Source organism: Pelmatolapia mariae, linkage group LG16_19, assembly GCF_036321145.2.
Source record: "Pelmatolapia mariae isolate MD_Pm_ZW linkage group LG16_19, Pm_UMD_F_2, whole genome shotgun sequence".
Lineage (NCBI taxonomy): Eukaryota > Metazoa > Chordata > Actinopteri > Cichliformes > Cichlidae > Pelmatolapia > Pelmatolapia mariae.
Window position 1 is genome coordinate 63,686,024 of NC_086241.1, and position 21,277 is coordinate 63,707,300.

Here is a 21,277-nt window from a genome sequence, read left to right on the forward strand (position 1 = left end):
CTGTCATTCTAATAACTTAATGTTTCACACGGTAATCATCTGGCCACCTGGAGGGGGCTTTCATCCTCAAACTCCTTCAAACATGGGTCTTCCTAGCAGCATATTTGAAGTGCAAGTGTCAGTCTTTGCTACATGCTGGTAACGAGGTTATCAAGCATATAAACTAGTTATAGTTTTCGTCTTTTGACGCTGGTGTGGGAGCAGCCTTGTAAGAGCATCTGAGATCATATCTGCTGCGTAGCCTGGTAACCCCTCGTTGACAGATGCTGTCACCACGCTGCCTCAGAATGCGGTTGCCTGAGTGGATCAAAATAACCATCTCCCCCTCCCGTGCTATCAACCGGACCAGCCCTTATCGCCTTCCCTGATGCTTCTTTTTCAGCACACGCAGGCATATGTTGTAGGTTCCCAGTAGTGCTTGTTGTATAAGAAACACAGAGGGAGTTATAAACCAACATTTCCTTGATCAGTTACAGATAATTCTAAAGGTGTGGTGCTTCCTTAATAGTGCTAATTGGCTCTGTAACAATACTAAGAGATAATAGCCACTCTGTGGCTAAGCTACAAATTACAGTAATGGAACTGATATTGTTGTTTCCCTGGAAGATGAAGAAAAACACAGTGAGAATGAAATGATGGCAGATCTGCTGATGACTCAAACTAACGATGATTTAATCACATTAAGCGTGCATTCAAGCCAAGCACATTGGCATTGATTAAGCTGAACGCTTACAGCACATTTTCCTTTAGCATTGTTCATTTTCAAGGTGAGAACAATGCCATTCATACTCAGCTAGTACTAAATTACCACAGAGCAATGCTGGAGAGTATTAACCTTTTTTTTCCTTTCTCCCAAACAAGCCTGCAATCTGAAGCAACCACAGGAAGCATCCCCCGTAGTGGAAGTTTTTAGAGGTAATAAGGAGATGGACATCTGATAGCTCACAGTTACTCATGTTTGAAAAGGTTAGCAAAACAAAATGAACCAAGGGGAAACCACACCACAGCATGCACTGATGCTCATATTTTCAGCCTTTTTCTCTGGTTGGAACACAGGGGAAATGAGATTATTGTAAACAGCAGAGATGAGTCCATAATGCTGAGCTGAAGGTACAGAAATGGGGTTTAGTTTGGGCTGGATTTTGGTGTTGAGCTCTGCTCTGTTTAATTTATTGAAAAAGTAAAAGTAATTTTTACCTGAAGAAATTTTTAGATCCTTAATCTGATGTTTTTATATCAGATTGTTGTTGGGTTAGGTTTTTTTTTTTTACTTTTATACATATACATCTACTTTTATACATTGTTTTATGCATTTATTTGAGTGGTTTCTACCACTCAGATGACTTCAAAGTCCACCTAATTATACTGAATTATACTGGTGAAAAAGAAAAATCTGTGTTATCTGTGTATTTTTTAATGATTTTTGCCGCTCCATGTGCATAATTCTTATGGGCAGAATTTCAAGTGTAGAAAGTTGGTGAGCTCAGAATTGCGTCTCTCATTTTTGCGGATGATGTGGTTCTGTTGCCCTCAGCATGTGACGACTTCCAGCTTAACCTTTGCTGATTTGCTCCTGAGTGAAGCAGCAGGAATAAGAATTAGCACCTCCAAACGGGCGAAGAGTGCAAAGCACAGTCCAGGTCAGGGACAAGTTGCATAGTGACCTAAAGAGCATGATTACAGATGAGCTTCTTCTGAAGGATTGTTGGACTCTCCCTTAGTGATAGGGGGAGGAGCTAAGTCATTCCTGAGTGACTGCTACTCCTCCACATGGGTCAGGAATCTGACTGGGGCCTCCTTGGCTTGGACGCACGTCACTGTCTCCTCAGATGGGCTGAAGGATGTGGCTAGGGAGAGGGAGGTCTGGTCTTTCCTGCTAACCTGTTCCACAATATATCACTTATTATTATTATTATTATTAGTAGTAGTAGTAGTAGTAGTAGTATTAAATGTTATTTTTGCAAAATTGGTCTTTAAATATGTTTACATTTACTTTTTTGTGTCAAAAGTCTCTAGAATTAAAAAAAATAGTAATTTAATATCATAATAAACAAATAAAATGAGAAGCCGGCTCCGTTCATCGGGTTGAGCAGGTGACCCACATACTGTAAGGCTTTAGCAGAGGCCCGAGTTTGAATCCATCCAACATTCACACCGGGGTTAGCCTAAAGGACAAAAAGCCCCCAAAATACTTTAAAAAGACATAAAACATGAATAAAATACTCAACTAAAACTAAAACTAATCCCTCAAATTTTACTAACAAAAATAAAATGTTTGGCACAGACCTGTAGAGGCATTACTTAAAATGCTGCCTGTTATATTTGGATGTGCAGCAGCTGTTGCACAAAGCCAACATCTGTCTCGTTAGCATTAATGTTTCCAGAGCAGAGCTACAGCTTTAAAACAAACTAAATTTTGACTTATTCTTACAGCGTTTGTTGCACAAATTATTCTGTTGTCAGGAAAAACATCTGTTAGCCTCGAGTAACGTGTTATCTTTGCCTCACCTGCTTTCCTGTCGCTGTGTGTGAGGAGCTGCCTGAGTCTGAGGGGACGAGAGCACAAGAAATGAAGCTAAAGGAATCTCATTCTTTAGATCCGTAACAGCTCCTTTTATTTGTCGCAAGTTACTCTGGAGCATCACTGCCCTCTTCTCTTCCTCCTCCATCTTTTCTTGACTGGAGCACTGAGGCCCTCCCCCCCTTTACAACATTACCCATTTAGCATACCCAGCATACCATTTGGTTGTGTAATTCCATGAATGTTGATTTACTCTGTTGATTAGTGTCAGCTGTGCATTATTAGTTGTATTATAATATAAATGATTCGTATGATTAGAACTGTGAGTTAGAAGGATGCACAGTAAATGCAAGTCCACTTTTAATAGGTTCATCAGCACTGCTTGTCGTGAACAGTATAATACATTAAATCCTAACGGAAAACTGCAGCAGGTGCTGTCAGTTCATATAGAGGAGCTGAAACATTCATGTCACGTGTGTAAATCTGACTATACGCTTTACAACTAATCTGCCTGGCCACTCTGTTAGTGCAATTAACCAGACAGCAAGCTATGCTGTTGTCAGATAGCTGCACTAAAATGCTCAAAAAGACACAAATGCAACAAACGTTGTTGAGTAATTCAGATCGGTGAGAGTGGAGGTAAAGCCTAGCAGATAGCTAACGGTGCCAACCTGTCACTTAAAGTAACCCCAACACCCAATATTGCAAACATTAAGCACTGATACAGTTTAAATGGATGAATTATGAAATAAATTTGTTATGAAAGTGTAAGTTAGCTGAAAATGTTTTATGGTTGTTGCAGGTTTTAATCATGTCTATTTCTGCTGCGAAGTGCTCAGTTTAACATGGGAATCTATGTGGATTGACTCCCTTTTGGAGCCAGCCCCAAGAGGACATTTGAGGAACTGCAGTTTTTGGAATTTGTAAAAAAACCCAGTTGGAACTGTTGTACAGGAGAGACGCAGTATCGTATTTCTAGAAAATGGCATGAGAATTGCCACGCTAACATTTTCATTTTTGCATATATTTTTCCTGTTTTGTTTTTTTTGTAGATTTTTGTAAAGATTTCCCTCTTAATCCTGTATCCTCTTTGTTTTACCTGAAAGAAAAAAATCTACAAATAAGCTGTTGCATTTTCAAACTTATAATTACTCCAAGGCTAATGCAGTGAAGGCTGTAATAGATTTTGCTTTTCACCGTTAAAATCTGGTAACAGCCTGATATTTACAGCCCATTAACAGCTAAACTGTGCAGTTGAGTCTGTTGTTAAATATTGACGGTGCAGGGTAACAGATGAGTGTTTCCTGTAGCTTTTTAAAGTTTTTCTCATAAACCAGGCTTCTTTTTTTTTTCTTTTAAGGCACTGAGAGCGATGGAGATTATATGTCGTGGCCTTGAGAGAAAACCTATGCTGCTACTTGTATAAACTGTAAAATAATCTTCCCGTGGAGCTCCGGTTTCTTCCCCCTCGCAGACCTGTCGGCAAAACACGATCTGGCTAGATTTGGGAATGGAGTAAGGGGGAGGCAGGGGGAGAGATGATCTGATACTTTCCAAAAAAAGACCCCCACTGGCCCCCACTTCCCAACGCAGGCCAGGCAGAGACACCACATCTGGTAATACTGTAGGCACATTGTCCTTCCAGGTCTGTGGGCGAAGCTCAGGTTTCCTCAATATTTTCCCCTAGTGGATTCAGTTACCCAAAGGACATTGCGAGGCTGACGGAGCAGCCAGCGTCACCAGACTTTTCTGATGAACCAAGGATGTCTGGGATGAGCTGAAGGAGCTCTAAATTTAACCTCATTCATCTGAACTGTAACAGGCGTGGCCCCGTCTCCACTGTCCACGCTGTTCTGTAGTTGTGAATGAAGGACGGAGACATTGTCTGCGTTTTTGTTTTGTTTTTTCTTTTACTCATTCAATAGATCCAGACATAAACAACCACTTTAAAAGATACAGCCTCTTATCTGGTGGTTGATGAGAGGCTGGTAGGGTTTCTGTAAGCTAAAATGTAGGCATGCATGCCCCCTGTAAGGGGAAATGGGCAACTGCACTCTTAAGCAAACAAAACGCACACATAAGGCCTATTTTAGCTTCATCTTTAAGTTTTGTCTTTGTTGTAATTTTTTAAAAATGTATGTATGGCATATTTAATGGCTCACTGATTGCAGATGTAGTGGTTATTTAGACTTAAGGCTCATTTTCCTTTTTCATTTGGCTCACAATATTCTTGCAGAATCCTAACCTTGTATACTAATGAGGCAAACCCAGAGGTACAAAGTGTAAGAAATCTTTGAATATGAGAAAAGAGAACCCGGAGGTCAGATCATCACTCCCAAAACCTTGTTAACCCCTCTGCTCTCTGGACACCACCTTATTTTGTCTCACCATCTGCCTTTTAGCTCCATTTCAGCCCCTCAGACCAGACAGACACCCGAGCCGGCTCTCTCAAACCGGACTCCTCTATAAATACAAAGTATAATGAACGAAGGCGAGCGTGGATGTGCTTCATGAAATCGCCAGGAGCTCCCCTACGGAGCGAAAATGAGCAGCCGAGTTGCAGTTCACCTGGCTTCCAGCACATCTCACCTCCGATTAATTCTCCAAACCAGCTGTTCAGATACCGTTTCCTCGCTCTTCAGTCTAGGGGGAGGGGGTGTGGGGGGGATTGTGGTTTTTAATTACAAATGTCACAGATGAATCGAATAGCGTGTCGGTTGTGATCAGCCTCATTTACATCGACATTTTAGGAGTTTAATCAGCGCTGTTAGCCTTAGTGATTTATGAGGAGGGAAAGGCTAAGTGCAGTACCTGACCTGGGGACACTTGAAGAGGTCAAGTAGCTGCACATGTTGACCGCTGTGCGAATCAAACCTGTAATCTCTGGCTCAGATATGCACCTTTTGGCACCTTTTGCTTTTTGCTTGGCCTCTCAGGCGGCTTCATGAGGTCGTAACCTGAAGCTTTTCTAGCAGACTGAAAGGAGTTCCCACGTGTGCTGAGGACTTGTTGGCTGCTTTTCCCTCACTGTGTGATCCAGCTCATCCCTAATCAACTCAGCTGGGTTTAGGTTTGGTGATTGTGGGGGACCAGTAAACTGATGCAGCACTCTGCTTCTTGGTGAGATGGCCTTTAGAGCGGATGGCGGTTTATTTGAGGTCATCCCACTCAGTATAAAGCAGGTCATCACTGCTCCTGGTTCAGGCTTCACTGTTGGGACCAGGCATGCAGATACATTTGTGTCCTAGCTTTGGTTTCAAAGTTGAATTTCTTGTGCTTTTCTTCTTGGTCATCAAAAATCTTTTTTGCAAAGTTTAACTGGCTTTCTGATGAAATTCCTGTCTTTCTTTAAGTGATTTATTGTTGATTTTAATTCCTGTTTTGATACAGTTATTATATTTCGGAGTCAATGATATCAAGTAAAATGAGCGTGAATACGAAACTTTAAGGTCCTAATCTGAAACAAACATCTTAAACGTGTTTTTCTTTCATTTTGTCTTCGACAGGTCGTTGAATTGATCTCCAGTGCCATTGGTGATTTGGTTCAAGGAATCTATTATGAGAATTCCCACAATACAGAGGTAAAACATCTTTTCTTCCCATACAATGCATGCTTATCTGTCTTCTCTGGACCTTAAAATAGCCCAATGCCTTACTCAAATTAAATTTGGTTGATCTCCTGTTCAAGGTAATCTTCTCTGTATCTGAGAGAAGAGAGCTTCCAGCACATCTGCAGTTTTTAGGTCTCTCAGTGGAAGCATCATTCTGGCCATACTGTGCTTTGCAAAGTTTAGAAACTTGCATGTGCTATTTCAGTCTAGTGATGAGAGATGGGTCTCCAGCTATGATGACTGACCAGTTTTCTGCTGAAGAGACCTCGGTTCACAAGGCTAAAATGTACTGTACTTAGATGGTGCTTTTTTCTCACTTTGGGCACTCCTCACACATAAACAGGTTTGGGTTGTTTTTTTTTTTTTTGTCTATGCATGACATAAACACACGCTGATGAATGCATCTTGCCTATACTTCGGCATGCAGACTGGGTGAACCAGGAATCTTCCGATTAATAGCCAACCTGCTCTATTTTCACACCACCCGGTATTCCCGGGTGGTCTCCCATCCAAGTCCTATCCAGGGACAACTCTGCTTAGCTTCTGAGCTCAAATGAGAAGGATGTATGATCGTAAGCGCTGACAGGGTGAACCTCTCTGTGCTGTAACATCCTAAGCTGTCTGAGAGAACGTTCAGTTCATTACATCATGGTGTAGTAGCACTGAGCTCACTGACACCTTTTTTTGACCACACCTGCCCAGCTCGCTTTACATCACTGTGATTTCATCTGCTTCCCAAAAGTAAAGATCAAGTTGAAGAATTCTGACACATTGAAGGAGGTGTAGTGCTGAGACAAAGGCACAAGTACATGAAACAACGTACACTGACACACTAGGAATGGTCCAGAGATGCATAAGAAGGCCATTCAACAGCGGGAGAACTGCCTTCGTATACCATTCCAATCATTTATGCCAATTTAAACATGGTTAAAGTTTAAAATAGAGGAGATATCCTTGCTATTCTCATCTTGGCCACACAGCTCCATCTGTGAGCACAGAAGTCCCACCTACCTGCTGTTCAAGCCTTGTGGTTACAATGGGCAGCCAATCAGAAGAAAGTTGGCTTTAAAGTGACAATGACCTGAGCTGAAGAGCTAAAACTGTTTATTTCAGACAGAGGATGAACTGAGGGGCAGCATCAAGGCCCAGGAAAAGATAAATAAGGTCAGAATCTGAACTGTGAATCAGTAAAAGCTCTTCTAGTAGACCTCACTAAAGTCCATTTTTATGTTACTGCCACATTATTAGGACTATACTGAGCAGAGGACATCAAGCTCATAATTTATGTGCAACTACCTTTATTAATAAGCAGTAATTATGAGGTTATTGAGCAGAAAATTCTCAGTTGAAGTAGAGCATGGTCAGGTTTTGTAATTGCTCACAAACAGCTAATTTACTACTAATAAAGAGGTTAATTGGCAACTTGTTTATGGTGAACATGTGCTCAGTAATGTAAACTATTGCTATGGCTGTGTAGTTGTTAGCACATTTGCCTAATAGCAAGAAGGTCCAGGGTTTGAATCCACTGGCTGGGGCCTTTCTGAGTGGAGCATGTTCTCCGTGTGCCTGAGTAGGTTCTCATGAAATACCCACATTTCCAGTCAGAGTCCAAAGACATGCACAAGGTTATAATTGGTCATTATGTCATTATGTGAATGGTGTTTCTAGATGATATAGTGGCAAACTGTCCAGGGTATGCCCCACCTTTGGCCTTTTAAGGATAGGTTCCCTCCACCAATACAATGCCTGCTACAGCTTTAGTGCCTGACTGCTTCATGGAAATGAGCTTTTTAGGAACAAAGATAAACTTCATATAGCCTCTTTTGAAATATCTGAATCATCCGTAGAAAAAATTTGGGTATAATGTCAGAAAATCAGAAAGTACTGAGAAGCAGAGAAAAATGCTTTAGGTTATGTACTTTTTTCATATAGTAACACCAGCATCCTTATTTTAAGAAATATACTATTGCAAAAACAAGCTTACTCAGATTCAGTTAAAAGCTTCAAGAAACCAAAGATAATATGTTTGGCTGCCTTTAGATTAAATAGTTAACACCTACTGTGAGCAGCATAGAAAGGTTAGTAATGCTTCTGTGTGAAAGTGACCAACAATAACTATAATGAGAATAACAGACATCCTGAATAAGACTAATAATAGTAAAAAGCAGCTTTCTTTCCTAATAGTCGACAGTAATCAGAGGTACCCGTGAGCAACAATTTTCTTTAACTCATCTAAATCTGTAGGTTATGTGCTGAGTTTATAACTAGTTAATTTGAGGTAGTTTAAAAAAACATCTCCAACTCTGACACAATTTACTTATTTTATTACTTTTATATATTTCAGAAAATCTCATACACTTCATTGATGTGTTTCAATGGCTTTTTATTCTCTATTTTCCAGACATTTAGATTTTTTTTAATAGTTTCTAATAATAACAACCTGGTTCCATTTGTGTATATTTCTTATGATTTACTTAAATTTGCAAATTAAAAAAAGCAAACTCTCAGTTGTTTTTCTGCTGTTACTGTTTCCTTCTTCCTTTAAAATGACTGAGGAACTTGTGGAAAATAACTGTGTGCTGCTACTTGCTGAGGCCCCACGAATTACACACTGAGAAATAAAGTCAAAGAGCAAGGAAGGCTTGTTTTGATGGAGCAGCGAGGTGCTCTGTGGGAACTTTGAAGTCGTCTAGTAAAAGCGGAGGAAGCTCAGGCCTGCTCACACATGCTCTTTGCCTCTGTTTGCTCTGCAGGAGAACGGCGGCATCGACATGGCGGCGTGGGAGGAGCAGACGTTCCTGTCTCATGGGGCGCTGCTAGCCAAGAGCTGTCAAGCTGCGATGGAGCTCGCCAAACACGACAAAGAGTCTCAAAGACTGGCCTACAAGTACGGCAAACACCTGTCGCTGGGCCACAAGGTGAGGCGAATCCAGCAAGTAACATATACAAGAAAGGTGGTTGTCTGAGCAATAAATCTATAATGGTTGATCAGCGTATCATCACGATGCCTTTTTTAGCGGGAAACCCAACTGGATTTCAAGGGATTAGATACAAGAAGAACAAACTCTTTTGATAATTTAAACAAGAGATTTAAAAAAAGATGTAATAAACGCCTGACTGTCTTAGAAAAAAGCCAAGAGAATGATAGTTATGCGTAATTTAGTCGCTCCTGTCATTAGTTCCTTGGAAACAGAAAAAATATTGTAATTCCCGGGATTTTTGTCTCTGAATATGGATGGTTCAGGAGCATAGTCCCGGTCCTTCATGATTCAGCAGCTTAAGGATGTCAGTATGTTGACGTTTTCAGGCATGAGGTCTAGACTTCGAGTGGGCTGTTGCAGCAGCTTGATTCTTTTCTTTGTCAGCCATGCTATGTGTCGATCGCTGTCCTGGTGCTTGACCCAATTTCAGCCAAACTTTAACTGTCGGGCAGAAGGACTCATTCTAGAATATGTTGGTATACAGATGAGTTTGTGGTTGACTGAATGACTGCAAGGTACCCATGTCCTGTGGCTGCAAACTAAGCCCAAATCGTCACTCCTCCACCGCCGTGCTGATATGATGTGTTTGGTTATTGCCAAATGTGGAGCTGTGCATTTTGTTCAGACATTGTTCCAGAAGTCTTGCGCTTTGTTCAGATGTAACATTGCAAACCTAAGCCGTGCAGCCGTGTTCTTTTTAGAGACAAGAGGCAACATAGATTGTTGCATTTTGTTATGTGCAGTGAAGAAAAATAGAGTTATGTCAGTACTTAAATTAAAAATGTGGAGGTTTTCTGGAGGTTCTAATTTAGTCTTTGATCTTTTTTTATGCCAAAGTTTTGGACCTCCTGACTGACATGCTTTCTGTGATCAAGTTAATTCAAAGTAAAGAAAAAAATCTGGCTTCCATTCTACATGTAGCAGTAATGTCTGACTTCTTTCTCTCTCATCGGTATGAATAATTCCCCTTCTTTTCAAAAGTGTTTTTGTCTATTTATCAAATACTTCACACTGTAGCTGAATTGATACATAAAAGCGTGACGTTAAAGGGAGCAGAGTGATTTATCGGCACTACAAAAAGTGCAAACGAAACATAGGAAACATTAGACTTAAGTGCCTGTCTGTCTTATTATTCTTGTATCAGAGAGGGGCATAAAAATGTGGAAACAGGAAGAAGGTTGATTTGTTATGTGCTAGAATGTCATTAAGATGTAAATAATGCAGCTGCTCAGTTATTTTTTCCAAGGTTCAGAGATTTTCAGCTGAATATTATTGGCGCTGGTGTAGAAGTCATTCATAATGATCCCACTCTCATTGCTGCTTTAGTGCGTCCTCTCCTGCTGGGGCTCCCTGTAGCTGCCTGCCTGCAGGCCTCAGTGGCTACAGGGAATCTCAGCATGGGAGGAACCAAAAATGAGGTCTTTGAAGGAGAACCATCCTCATCAGGCTAGCTGTGTCTGTTCATTAACAGGGTCAGCTCAGAGTGTAGGCAGGCAAATGCAACCTTGACTATTTTCACCACTGACTTGGTTTAATTGATAAGCTGAAAGTTACAAAGTAGAAGCTCCGCATTGAGGAATGTTCTCTGCCTTTCTGCAGCTGAACTCTGACCTGCAGCCGTTTGTGAAGAGCAGAGTAGGAGAGCCGCTGTCATTTAGTCTGAGCGCCGCCCCGGTCGTTTTCCACCGTCAAATTATTGGCCGGGAGACGTGGCATCATCAGCTGCAGCAGGTACGTTAAGGATGGTCCATGACACCAGGGCCAGCTGGATTCACTGCCTTTATGTTTCTAGCAGGAGTATCAGCTTTAATTTAAATAGGTTTGCATCAGATCTGAAAGAGCTGCGTGCAACCACTTGAAAAGTTGAATGAGTCTTACTTTATAATATAATTCACAGTATCTGTTACTGTGATGAGTAAAGAAGATCAAACTGAGGTCTAAAACAAAGGTGAGAGAGAAAGCTGTTAAATTTCTCCATACGGCTGAAACAAAACTCACCTGATCTCAGTCCGACTGACCTGCCCTCCATTCACTAATGAACAAATTCAGTCACTGAGTCCAGAAAAAGTTTGGGGGATGTGTTTTGGTAAAGCCATACGCAGCAGTCTTATCAAATAGGATCTGATGGTTGGTCAGAATAGTGTTTACCCCACCCCTGCTCCACTGTGATTGGATGGCCTGGCCAAAAGAGGGTTTGCAACCAGAGAAGCAGACCCCCAGCGTCTCCTCACACTGCCTCTGTTTTGAGCATAATTTAAAAACACTGTGCTTCTAGTGCTTCTGCAGGCCTCGGGTAAAAATAACTTCCCCTACAGGCAGGGAACAATAGCAGTGAGGCTGGCAGAGCATCATCGGGAAAGTTAAGACTTCAAAAGTTTTGCCCTGACCCCCTCTGAATCAGTGGAAGTAGTTTTTATTGTAGTACATACTGCAACAACTACTCCAGGTGTCACTTTTTCACTATTCAGCTTCAGTTGTTATTGCATCTGACTTGCTTGCTTTTTTTTTTTTTTTTTTTTTAAATGAAGAATTTGACTCTTTGCTTTTGTTTAATGCATTTATTTTGTATTTGCTATTGTGCAAATTGTAACAATGAAGAAGCACGCTTTCAGTCCTCTGACTATTGTAGGTGTAGGTGGGGAAATAGACAGTGAAATATTCCCTGTGCCTTGGAGAAATTTCTAAAGCTTACCCTTAGAAGCCAGAGATACATGCCTGCTTTATCTCTTTTTCTTTTATTCTTCAAGGCAAAAACTTTGAGAAACCAGCTGGATTACTCAAAGGTAAGCACACAGCTTTACGAATGCCTTTATCCAGAATCTGCCCGTTCCGTGAGATATGAACTCTTAATGTTATTTCACAATGTGACACAAAGTTCAGTTTTATTCTGTTGTCTTTGAGTTGCACTTTTGTTACAAGTTTGTTAGATGGCCACAATTTTCCTTTGCCGTATTTCACAGTTTTTACCTCCTTACTGTCTGCCCTCAAAGACGGCAAAGAGAAACAGGATGTCTTTTCACTGTAACTTATATCAAAGTTGGGAAACAAGCTTTCCAAAGTCAATGTGTGAGGCATAGAAGGGGACCGATAGGGGTGCAAAAAGAGACCGAAGCTACAGAGGGGGGGGGGTCCGATGGTGTTGGAAGAGGGGAGGAGGGGGGGTGTTATCTGGTCTCGCCTGAAACAAGAGCAGGAAGGATTAGTTACCGAGGCCTATTTGCGGAGGAGACACCGAGACTCTGAGACAGTGGCATTGTGAGAGAATCTCCTTCAGCAGGGCTGCTGAAAAGGGGAGAGAAGTTTGAGGGGAAGGAGAGGTGAGGAGACACAAGGAGGGAAACTAAGAGCAGCACACGGGGGTGAGAAAACGTTAAAGTTTGAATTCAGCACAAAGTTAGGAACCTGTAATAGCTAAAACCAGCATGAATTAACTGAAAAATGACAAGCAGAGTTTTGTGTTGACTGCTGGTCTTTTGTTCCCCAGTAGCTCTACACACCCTGCACACACAAAATCACTCAGAACTGTTATTTGTAGGCACTTATGTTTTGGTTTTAATCATCTAAGAAAATCTGAGTACAGAAAAGAAGTGAGGATGACTCACTGTAGCCTGAGGAGCCGCTTCAGCTACTCACGAGGTGTGCTCACCATTCAACGCACAATTTATTGTGACCTTCAGTAAGCATGGTCAGGTTTTAATCAGTGGATTATATAAAGAGAAATGTCTGTTTTTTATATAACTTGTCATTGCTGTGTAGCTGTTAGATGGTGACCCTGCAGAAAGTTTATGGCTTGTGATTGGCTGAATAGTGATGATGAGCAGCAAGGGGGGAAGATATGGAGAGTTAAACATGTCTGCTAAATTGAAAAGGTTTATTATGTTGTTAAATCTTGACCAGATTAAAAACAAACATTAAGCAGAAACACCAACTTTATTCTGTGTAATTTCCAATTTTTCAAAGTATTTAAATATTTTTCAGGCTACGTCCAGACCAGCCCGGATAAATTTGAAAACGGCATTTTCGTCTGAAAACGCTCCGCATCCACACTGTCGTTTTCAGTCATTTTCACAAAGTTGTGCGTCCACATTGAAACGGCCGAAAACTTTTACGTTCCAGTACTGCGGATGCGTGAAACGCAAGACGATTCGACCTGCCTCATTTTTGTCTGCCGTTTATTTACTTTCCGGCTCTTTGAAACGTTGCGGCAAAAGGTCGAGGAAAAGCACCGAGTTTTTTAAATGGACTAACAATTAGGTGGAGTTGTTGCTGCGAGTAACACAAAAGTACAAAGTTGCAAAAGCGAGTGAGAATTAAAGAATTTGAAGAAAAGCTATCTGGAGCATGTACAAACTGATATTAATCTTTAATAGGGCTGTCAAAATTGAGAGCAAACAAAACAACTGCTGTATAATGCCCTCCGCTATCTTAGTTTCATTGGTTACGTGACTGTATCACATGACTAAAATGTGTCATTGTTTCGAAAAGGCTCCGGGTTCGCTGTCCACACTGCGACGCGAAAACGGCGTTTTCAAATGTATCCGCTTTGGAGAGTGTTTTCAAAACGCGTTTTCCTTGACCGAAAACGCCGTCTCAGTGTGAACGGAAAGCCAAAACGGAGAGAAAAAGATGCGTTTTCAAACTAAAACGTATTAGTGTGGACATGGCCTCAGTGTCTGGGCTGTGGGTCTTGCCATTTAGCAGCCATCTTGGTATCACCTGTGGGCAGTTATTTTGTGTTGCCAAGAGCAATTGTAATGTTTTTGGCATTACACAATTTGCATTATGTGCCACAGACTTACCAGGAGCTGAAAAGCATAGAAAAGGAGACTAGAAGATGGCTGGCTTATAATCAGTGGAAAGTTGCAGCAGTAATCAGGAGGCACAGAGCGAGCCATGATATCGTGGACAGGTGCTTCAGGAGCTGCTCAGGGTTTCTCATTGGCTTTTAATTTAATTACACGGGGGTAACTCACCGTTTCATACTAAATCTTGACAAAGTGGCATTTTCAGATGAAAAACTAACTCCATCATTTATTAAATGATGTTTAATATATTCAGTGTACATTACTTTTGAAAAATGAATTAACTTGATCATATTTTATTGAATTATGTCAGCTATCATGCTCACTTGTCCTGTATAATTTTTTTCTCATGTGCTGCATGTGAATATTGATGAGATCAGGAGAGACTCAAGGTGGCAAAGACAGACAAATCTTGTTCGGAGCATGAAGAAAGAACAGGATGTGGAACCAAACATAATGGGCAAACAGAGGAGGGAGGGAGGAAACGTTAAAAACTAATGCCGAATTAAACAAGGTTAGCAGAGAAGATGGCGTGAAATGTTCCAGGAAATAGAGTCTTTTCTAAATTTAAGGAAAAAAATGATAATAAAGAACTGCAGGTGTCGAACTCAGCATCACCCTGGCTGGTGATTTAGAGAAGAAAGGCCTACGGGGCTTTCCACCTCCAGAATTCATGAGGTAAAACGCCTCCAGCAAAAAGATGTCCCAACACAGCAGCAGTAAAGCACAGGGAGGTGCACAAATTCACTCAGTCTGTGTACTTAAAGCTGTTGTTAGAGTTGATTTGATTTGATGGCCTCTGCTTCCTCATGCGTGAAATGTGTACGTTGTGTAAGGTGCATGAGGTGCTCTCTGGAATATAGGAGCAGAAATCAATGTGTTAAAAAAAAAATTCAACAATCCGTGACTTTGTGACGGACCGTCTTCACGGAAATCCTTTGTTCAGTTCATTACCTGGCGTGCAGAAAAACCGGTGCCTTCATTAGTAAAGTGGAAAGACAGAAAAGCTGTGAGCTACGTAATTAGCACTGGCAGAGAAACACGATTCAGGGCATTTCCTTTCACATTGTCAAATGCCAAATTTTTAAAGCCTAACTCACAGTGATGAGTCTGAAAATTTCCTCTTGTAGTTAAATTTGGGAAGCTGCCTTCAGTGGTACCACTGGCAGCACAGACGTGATTGTGATTGGGGTTTTTTGGGGAGGGGTTATTAAAAGGCATCTTTCCTCCCGTTTTTACCCCTCGGGCCCGCTTTAACAGCGAGCTAACTTTCGCTGCCTCTTAACAGTTTATTGTGTTGACAGCTGGATAGTAACGAGAGTGACACAAACATGACAAACTAATGTGTGTTTTCATCCATCTGCAGCTTTTGGCAGCGGTTAAGTCGGAGAAAGGCGTGAGCACGGCGATGGACTTGTGCTGTTACCATGGCAACAAGGCTCTGGAGGCCATCCAGGCTTTCCCCTCCTCCGAGGCTCGATCCGCCTTGGAGAACATCGCCTCTGCCGTCACCAAATTTTGACCTGGACACACACACACACACACACACTCCTGTACAGCCTGGAGGGTTCTTTGTCTGCAGAGGCCAAAGGACGAGAACAGACGAACTTTGTTTTACTCGATCCAGATGCTGAGAAACTGTTCTGCTCTCTGGTCATCATTAAATAAAAGTTTTTAAAAAAAAACCCACATTACTTCAGCATCATGTCATGCGTTTTGTTTTCTCTCATGCCTGGAGAAAATAATCACACCGGGCTGCTGCAGTTTCAAACCTGGCATTTATTGTTGCTTTGCTTATCAGCGAAGGCACATCCCAGGCAGAACGTAATTTAAGATGTTTTGAAGAATTGTTATTGTCATCTGGAAAATGTACCATGAACAGGAAATGATACACCGAGCGGCACTTATTTTTTCAGAAATTACTTTTAAGAATAGCTTCCTCCTGGTTGCCGCTGCACGGCACAGATGATGCTGAAATCATAGCTGCTGGATTTAGTGGGTGTTTGCCAAGTTGAAAAGCGGCACCAAACTGGTTGTAAAAATGTCTCAAAGTCATGTTCTACCTGGTGTGTACCACTGCTGATAAGCACAGCTGCAAAAAAAATGTATTTTTTTTAATAGCATTTGGCGTGTTCTTCGCTACAGAGGAGGAACCGGCATGAATCAGGGGTAATGTCATCTGTGTTGCCTTATTATGTCTGTCCCCGTGTTTGTCTGTATGATCCAAGTCAAGCCAGGGGCGGGGAAAGGTCACCCAGCCTCTCCCCTTGGCCCAGCCAGCGAGCGCATTGAAGCTCCGCCAAGCAGTAATTATTAATGAAGAGACCTGAGCAAATGGACAGGAAATGCAGAGGTATTGATTGGGCCGGCTGCCCTGCTCTAAGCCGTACAGGCTGGCGCCAGCCTGGTGGCCTGTGGTTTCCCAGGCTGCTGTCTGCAGAGGGAGGCGGCGGGGGGGCAGCCAAGGTGTGAAACCAGGCCACCACTGGCAGCTGTCTGTCACATCGAGGCCACACCTGAAGGACAGACAACCGGAGACGGGACAAGAAAGAAAGGGGGCTGAAGGTACACAGATTATGACGAGGAGGAATTCAGAATTAACTAACAAATACACAAACACCACCTCAAAATTAATTTCGTATCATGTGGAAGGACCCGAAGACACTGGGAGGAGTATCATAGTCACATCCTTTAAATTTTTTAAATTAAAAAATATATTTAGGAAAGATCATGAGTAAAAGACTTTCTATTAGTCCTGTTGGTGATGTTATTTAATGGTGGCCTGTAAGCTGCATCTTTTCAGGACCTTTTTTGCTTCTCAGGAATCAGGAGAATTTTAATAATCCCAACATGGAATTATGTACTGTGTCACAAATATTTTAAATTAATTAAATATTAAACAAGAAATCATTTTATTTAAAACAAATTGTGAAATTCCTGTATGGAGGACCCCACGTGTCATGGAAATGGTGATAAATAATTTGACTAACTATTAACTTTTCTTCTATTTTATTTTATTCTTAAATATTTCTCTTTTTTAAATGCTTTCTTCTTAAACAGCATGTACATTTTTTGTAATTCCGTTGTAGGTTTTTTTTGTTTTTGTTTTTGTTTTTAATGTATACTTTATTAATCGCCTGTAGGGTAATTACTCTCTGCATTTAACCCATTCACTCAGTGAAGCAGTGGGCAGCCACCAATCCAGTGCCTGGGGAGCAGTCTGTAGGGACGGTACCTCAGGGTAGCCGTTCAGTTGATTTGAAACCCTGACCTTACAATCATGGGGCGAACTCCCACTGTTTGTTTGAACATTATTCATTATTTGTTATGTTTATAGATACACTTTTTTTTATTCAACAGTTTCTTTTTAATAGCATAATACAAAATTAGGCAATTTTTGGGTAAATCTTCTCTTTTTATTACTGTGCATTTAAATGTCTCAGTGAAATAGTTTTGAATAGTGAAATCTGGTCTGTATTTTTCGTATTATCTAATTTAACCCATTTAGTTGTTTTCTATTTTTATATTGCAAGCAGTTAGCGAAATACAACCAAATATAACCATTTCCATGGCACTTGTGGTCCTCCATAACTAGCCTGTTTTTGATTCAGACTGAAATAACTGAGAAATTACTGGGTGAACTGATAAAATTGCTGCAGATATGCCCAGCGCCCACACTAAAATAAATGTCCATAAACTTAAACTGCTGGCATCTGAATTGACAGCATGAAGCTGTTAATTTACAGTACAGCAACTGTAATGTGCAAGAGCTGTAAATCTGAAACGTATATGCGTTCCAGGATAATATACTGTACTCTAAGCCCTTTGGTTCCCATTATAATGTGACTTTTATGGAATCTTCCATCAGCATTTACAGTAATCAAATGTATTCACAAATACAGTGCAATACTGTACAAAGTTTCTGTGTTTTTACAGCACTTTGTGTGCGCAGACTTTGCTGAGCATTTGAATTTTCCTCCGGTGCACTTAATCAGCCATGTACTGCACATTAGTATTAATAATAATAATTATACAAGTTATGCATTTATATCAACTACTGTCTCCTAATGCCTACAGTATTGATGAAATGGCTCCAAAAATGGACTGAATAGATCATAATAATTTCATAGAGTATTGCAGCTCATATATATATATATATATATATATATATATATATATATATATATATATATATATATATATATATATATATATATATATATATATGATTAATTTTTTAAAAGGCCCAATATTGACAACATCAAAAATTAAAGGGAAAAGTAAATGGCAAAGACCAGTTGTGATGTACCATAATCATGTTCTGTTTTCCTCGTAACTAAGCAACCACCAGCATTATCCATGTCATCAGTTTTTTAGTGTGTTATGAAATAAGCACAGCTGTTGTTTTTCCCATTATATATATTGCTTTCACATGGTAAAATGAAGGTCACAGCAGAGGTATTTGTTGGTATGGAAGTAAACAGAAAAAAAAAAATCTCCTGTTCTAGTGTCATTGCTTTTTGTCTGTATGCCTGTTATTTTATATGAGGAATTTAATAATATAAAACATTTTAAAGACAACACACAACAGTTTTTGTAATAAAAATGAATGGCAGACATGATATCTATTGTCGCTTTAAATAACAAATGGGATATTATTTTAAAAAATGAATTTACATGAAATTGTATAAAATAATCTATATTTATTTTTGTTGTTTTATTTATATAATTACATGTATTTATTTGTTTTATATTGGCAGATTTGGTCCTCTGTACAGGTAACAAAGTTTTATAATGATGTTGCAAATTTTCTACTTCTGCTAACAAAAACTAAAACATTCAAATGAATTAATGAATAATTTAGACAAAATAGTTTGTTTTTTTTGTGGGAATAACTGTGGAGGATGAATTTGTAAATGTCACAGCCCAAGGAAAGAAGCTGTGCTGAATACTTCTGTATTTCTTGGCAGATGATAGCAAGGAGAAGGGACTGCAGCTCAGATGGGTGTTGTCCTTTAGGACCCTTTGGCTTTTACACTTCAGCTCCTCAGTTTTGGTGCCGGTGATGTGAACATGGTAAACATCACGCCAGTGTGTTTAAACACAGTCTCACTGAGCTTCTAGTCTAAAGTCTTTGATGGTTCCCTAAAGAAAAAAAAAAAACTCCAACCACAGCGTGATCAGTGAGAAAATGGTAATTTAGTCCTGTATAATCTGAAAAACTTGTGAGCTATTTAGAGTGGGGGGAAGAAAACTACATTCAAAGGTTACCTGCTGGGAGAGGTGGTGTTTTTTAGAGCTTACATGTTGGTTGTAATTATTTGATCTCAAACTTCAGATAGTAACGGCTTTGAAACCAGAGTAGCACTGGTGGGGAAAGGGACCTGAGGTGAGGAAGAAGAAGCAGAGTGGTGGATGAGGAGCAGGGAATAGGAGATGATAGGATATAAAAGAAGAAGGTGGGGTTGAAGTGCAAGAGGAGGTGATGTGGAGCGAACTGTTTGAAAAACAAGCTAATTTCTGTTGCTGGGTTGTTCGTCCACTTCCTCGTCTGTTTTGGTTTCCGCTGCCTGGGCTTCCTGGGTACAGAGAGGTACTGCATGTGCCAGGGAAAGCCTCAGGCGCTTCATGAAATATTTATCCTCGCCGTGAGGAGACATGAGGAAAGTTACACGGAAAGTTAAAAGGACCAAACAAGGAGAGAGGCCATGGCACTGCCAGAATGACAAATATAGTTGCTAAACAAAACTTTATTTCAGAGGATGAGGTCTGGCCTAAGCAATGAAACTGTTGCATAGACATTCCCAGCAGAAATCAGCCAAGCACAGCAGAAGAAGACTTGATGGGTGAAGTTTTTTTTCACTGGTAAAGCTGAATGCTTAATGCCGAACAGAAATCATAGCATTTTTCCTTCCCTGACAACATTGTTGCTGCCAGTATTAATCTTTCTGATACCTCGTAGCCCAAACAAAGAGCAGAATGAGGAAGGTGAGGGGCTTTTGTCAAGTTTCTATCCTGCACTGCAGGAACTTGACGCTGTGTTTGCTTACAGTTTCCAGTTTGGGAGTCTTGGCAAGGCTATAAGTTTACATCCAAAACATGAAGTGTGAAAGAGAGGCCTTAGTGTGCCCAGCCCAGGCGACGAGTGGTGTAATTACAGCAGAGTCCAGTGGAGAGAGCAGGTCAGCGCAGCCCAACAAATTTCCATTACACACTCAAACACTGGAACACTGGTGTGGAAGCTGGGAACGGAGACTGTTAGATCTACGGTTGTCTGAAAACATATTTCTGGATTTTTTTAAGTGCCCAATTAAATAATTAAAACACGATATAAATGTTAAATTAGAAATTCCCTGATTTGCAGTGTTAAAAGAAATACAACTTTATTGTCAATTCCTAGGAGTATTAGGAATTGCTGGAGCGAAGGCTCAAATGCAGCACGTTGATATAAGCATCTTTATTGGCTGATGGAAAGATCAAAGTGATCAAACACAGCTGAAATTAAACAGGAGAGGAGAGTCAATCTAACAGAAGGGAAAGTATTTAAAGCCACAAGAAGACATGAGAAAATTATCTTTCAAATGACAACACTGAATTATGAGGCCTACTATTACATATAAATGCCTTATTAATGGGTAATTATTCATTACTGCATTCACTGTACTTTATAAAACATGATGGATTGGTCCTTGTGCTTCGATTTCCAGAAGCACTTTTTGTTATATTTCCATTATATTCAAAGGATGGCAGATATTTCTACAGCTGATATCTCCAAAGTAAGCTAGATGGATACATTATTACACATTTTAGAAGAACAGGAGATGAATCAAACCCACTTTCAGATGGTCGGGTCAGAATTTGATAGAATATATTTAATAAATATAAACATAACAGAATAAATATATTTTTAAAAGACTACAACAACAACCAATTGTTGTTGTGGAAAAAAATGCAGTATTTTTTTAATGGGAAGGCAATTCCATTGACTTGATGAAGAGAACCTGCCTCTTACCATCCATCCATCCATTTTCTTAATCACTTAGTTCAAGGTTGCAGGGGGCTGGAGCCTCATTTACCACAGGACGAGAGGCGTGGCACAGACCGGACAGCCTGCCAGTTCATCACAGAGATACAGAGAACCATACACTCTCACATCCACACGTCCACACCTACGACCAATTTAAGAACCAGCAATTAACCCTTCAAACAGCAGCAGAGTAAACCAGTGCAGGCAGGCGCAGAGAGGACGTGCAAACTCCACACGGAGAACCTCAAAGTGAACCAGGAAGTTTGAACAGCGTCATCACCAAAAATCTGTTATAAAATGTTTAAAAGTAAACTTAATATTAGGGAAATTTAACT

General features: G+C 40.5%; 1 protein-coding gene across 1 annotated transcript in view; it reads left to right on the top strand.

The window, feature by feature from the left end:
* Window positions 1–15,599, top strand: part of pdss2 (prenyl (decaprenyl) diphosphate synthase, subunit 2) — a 34,038-nt gene extending 18,439 nt beyond the window's left edge. The window contains exons 4-8 of the mRNA XM_063499597.1: window positions 6,028–6,102; window positions 8,886–9,050; window positions 10,713–10,844; window positions 11,861–11,896; window positions 15,282–15,599. Coding sequence (XP_063355667.1) covers window positions 6,028–6,102; window positions 8,886–9,050; window positions 10,713–10,844; window positions 11,861–11,896; window positions 15,282–15,437 — 564 coding nt within the window. The 3' untranslated portion in view covers window positions 15,438–15,599. The remainder of the gene's footprint in view (window positions 1–6,027; window positions 6,103–8,885; window positions 9,051–10,712; window positions 10,845–11,860; window positions 11,897–15,281) is intronic.
* The last annotated feature ends 5,678 nt before the right edge of the window (window positions 15,600–21,277 follow it).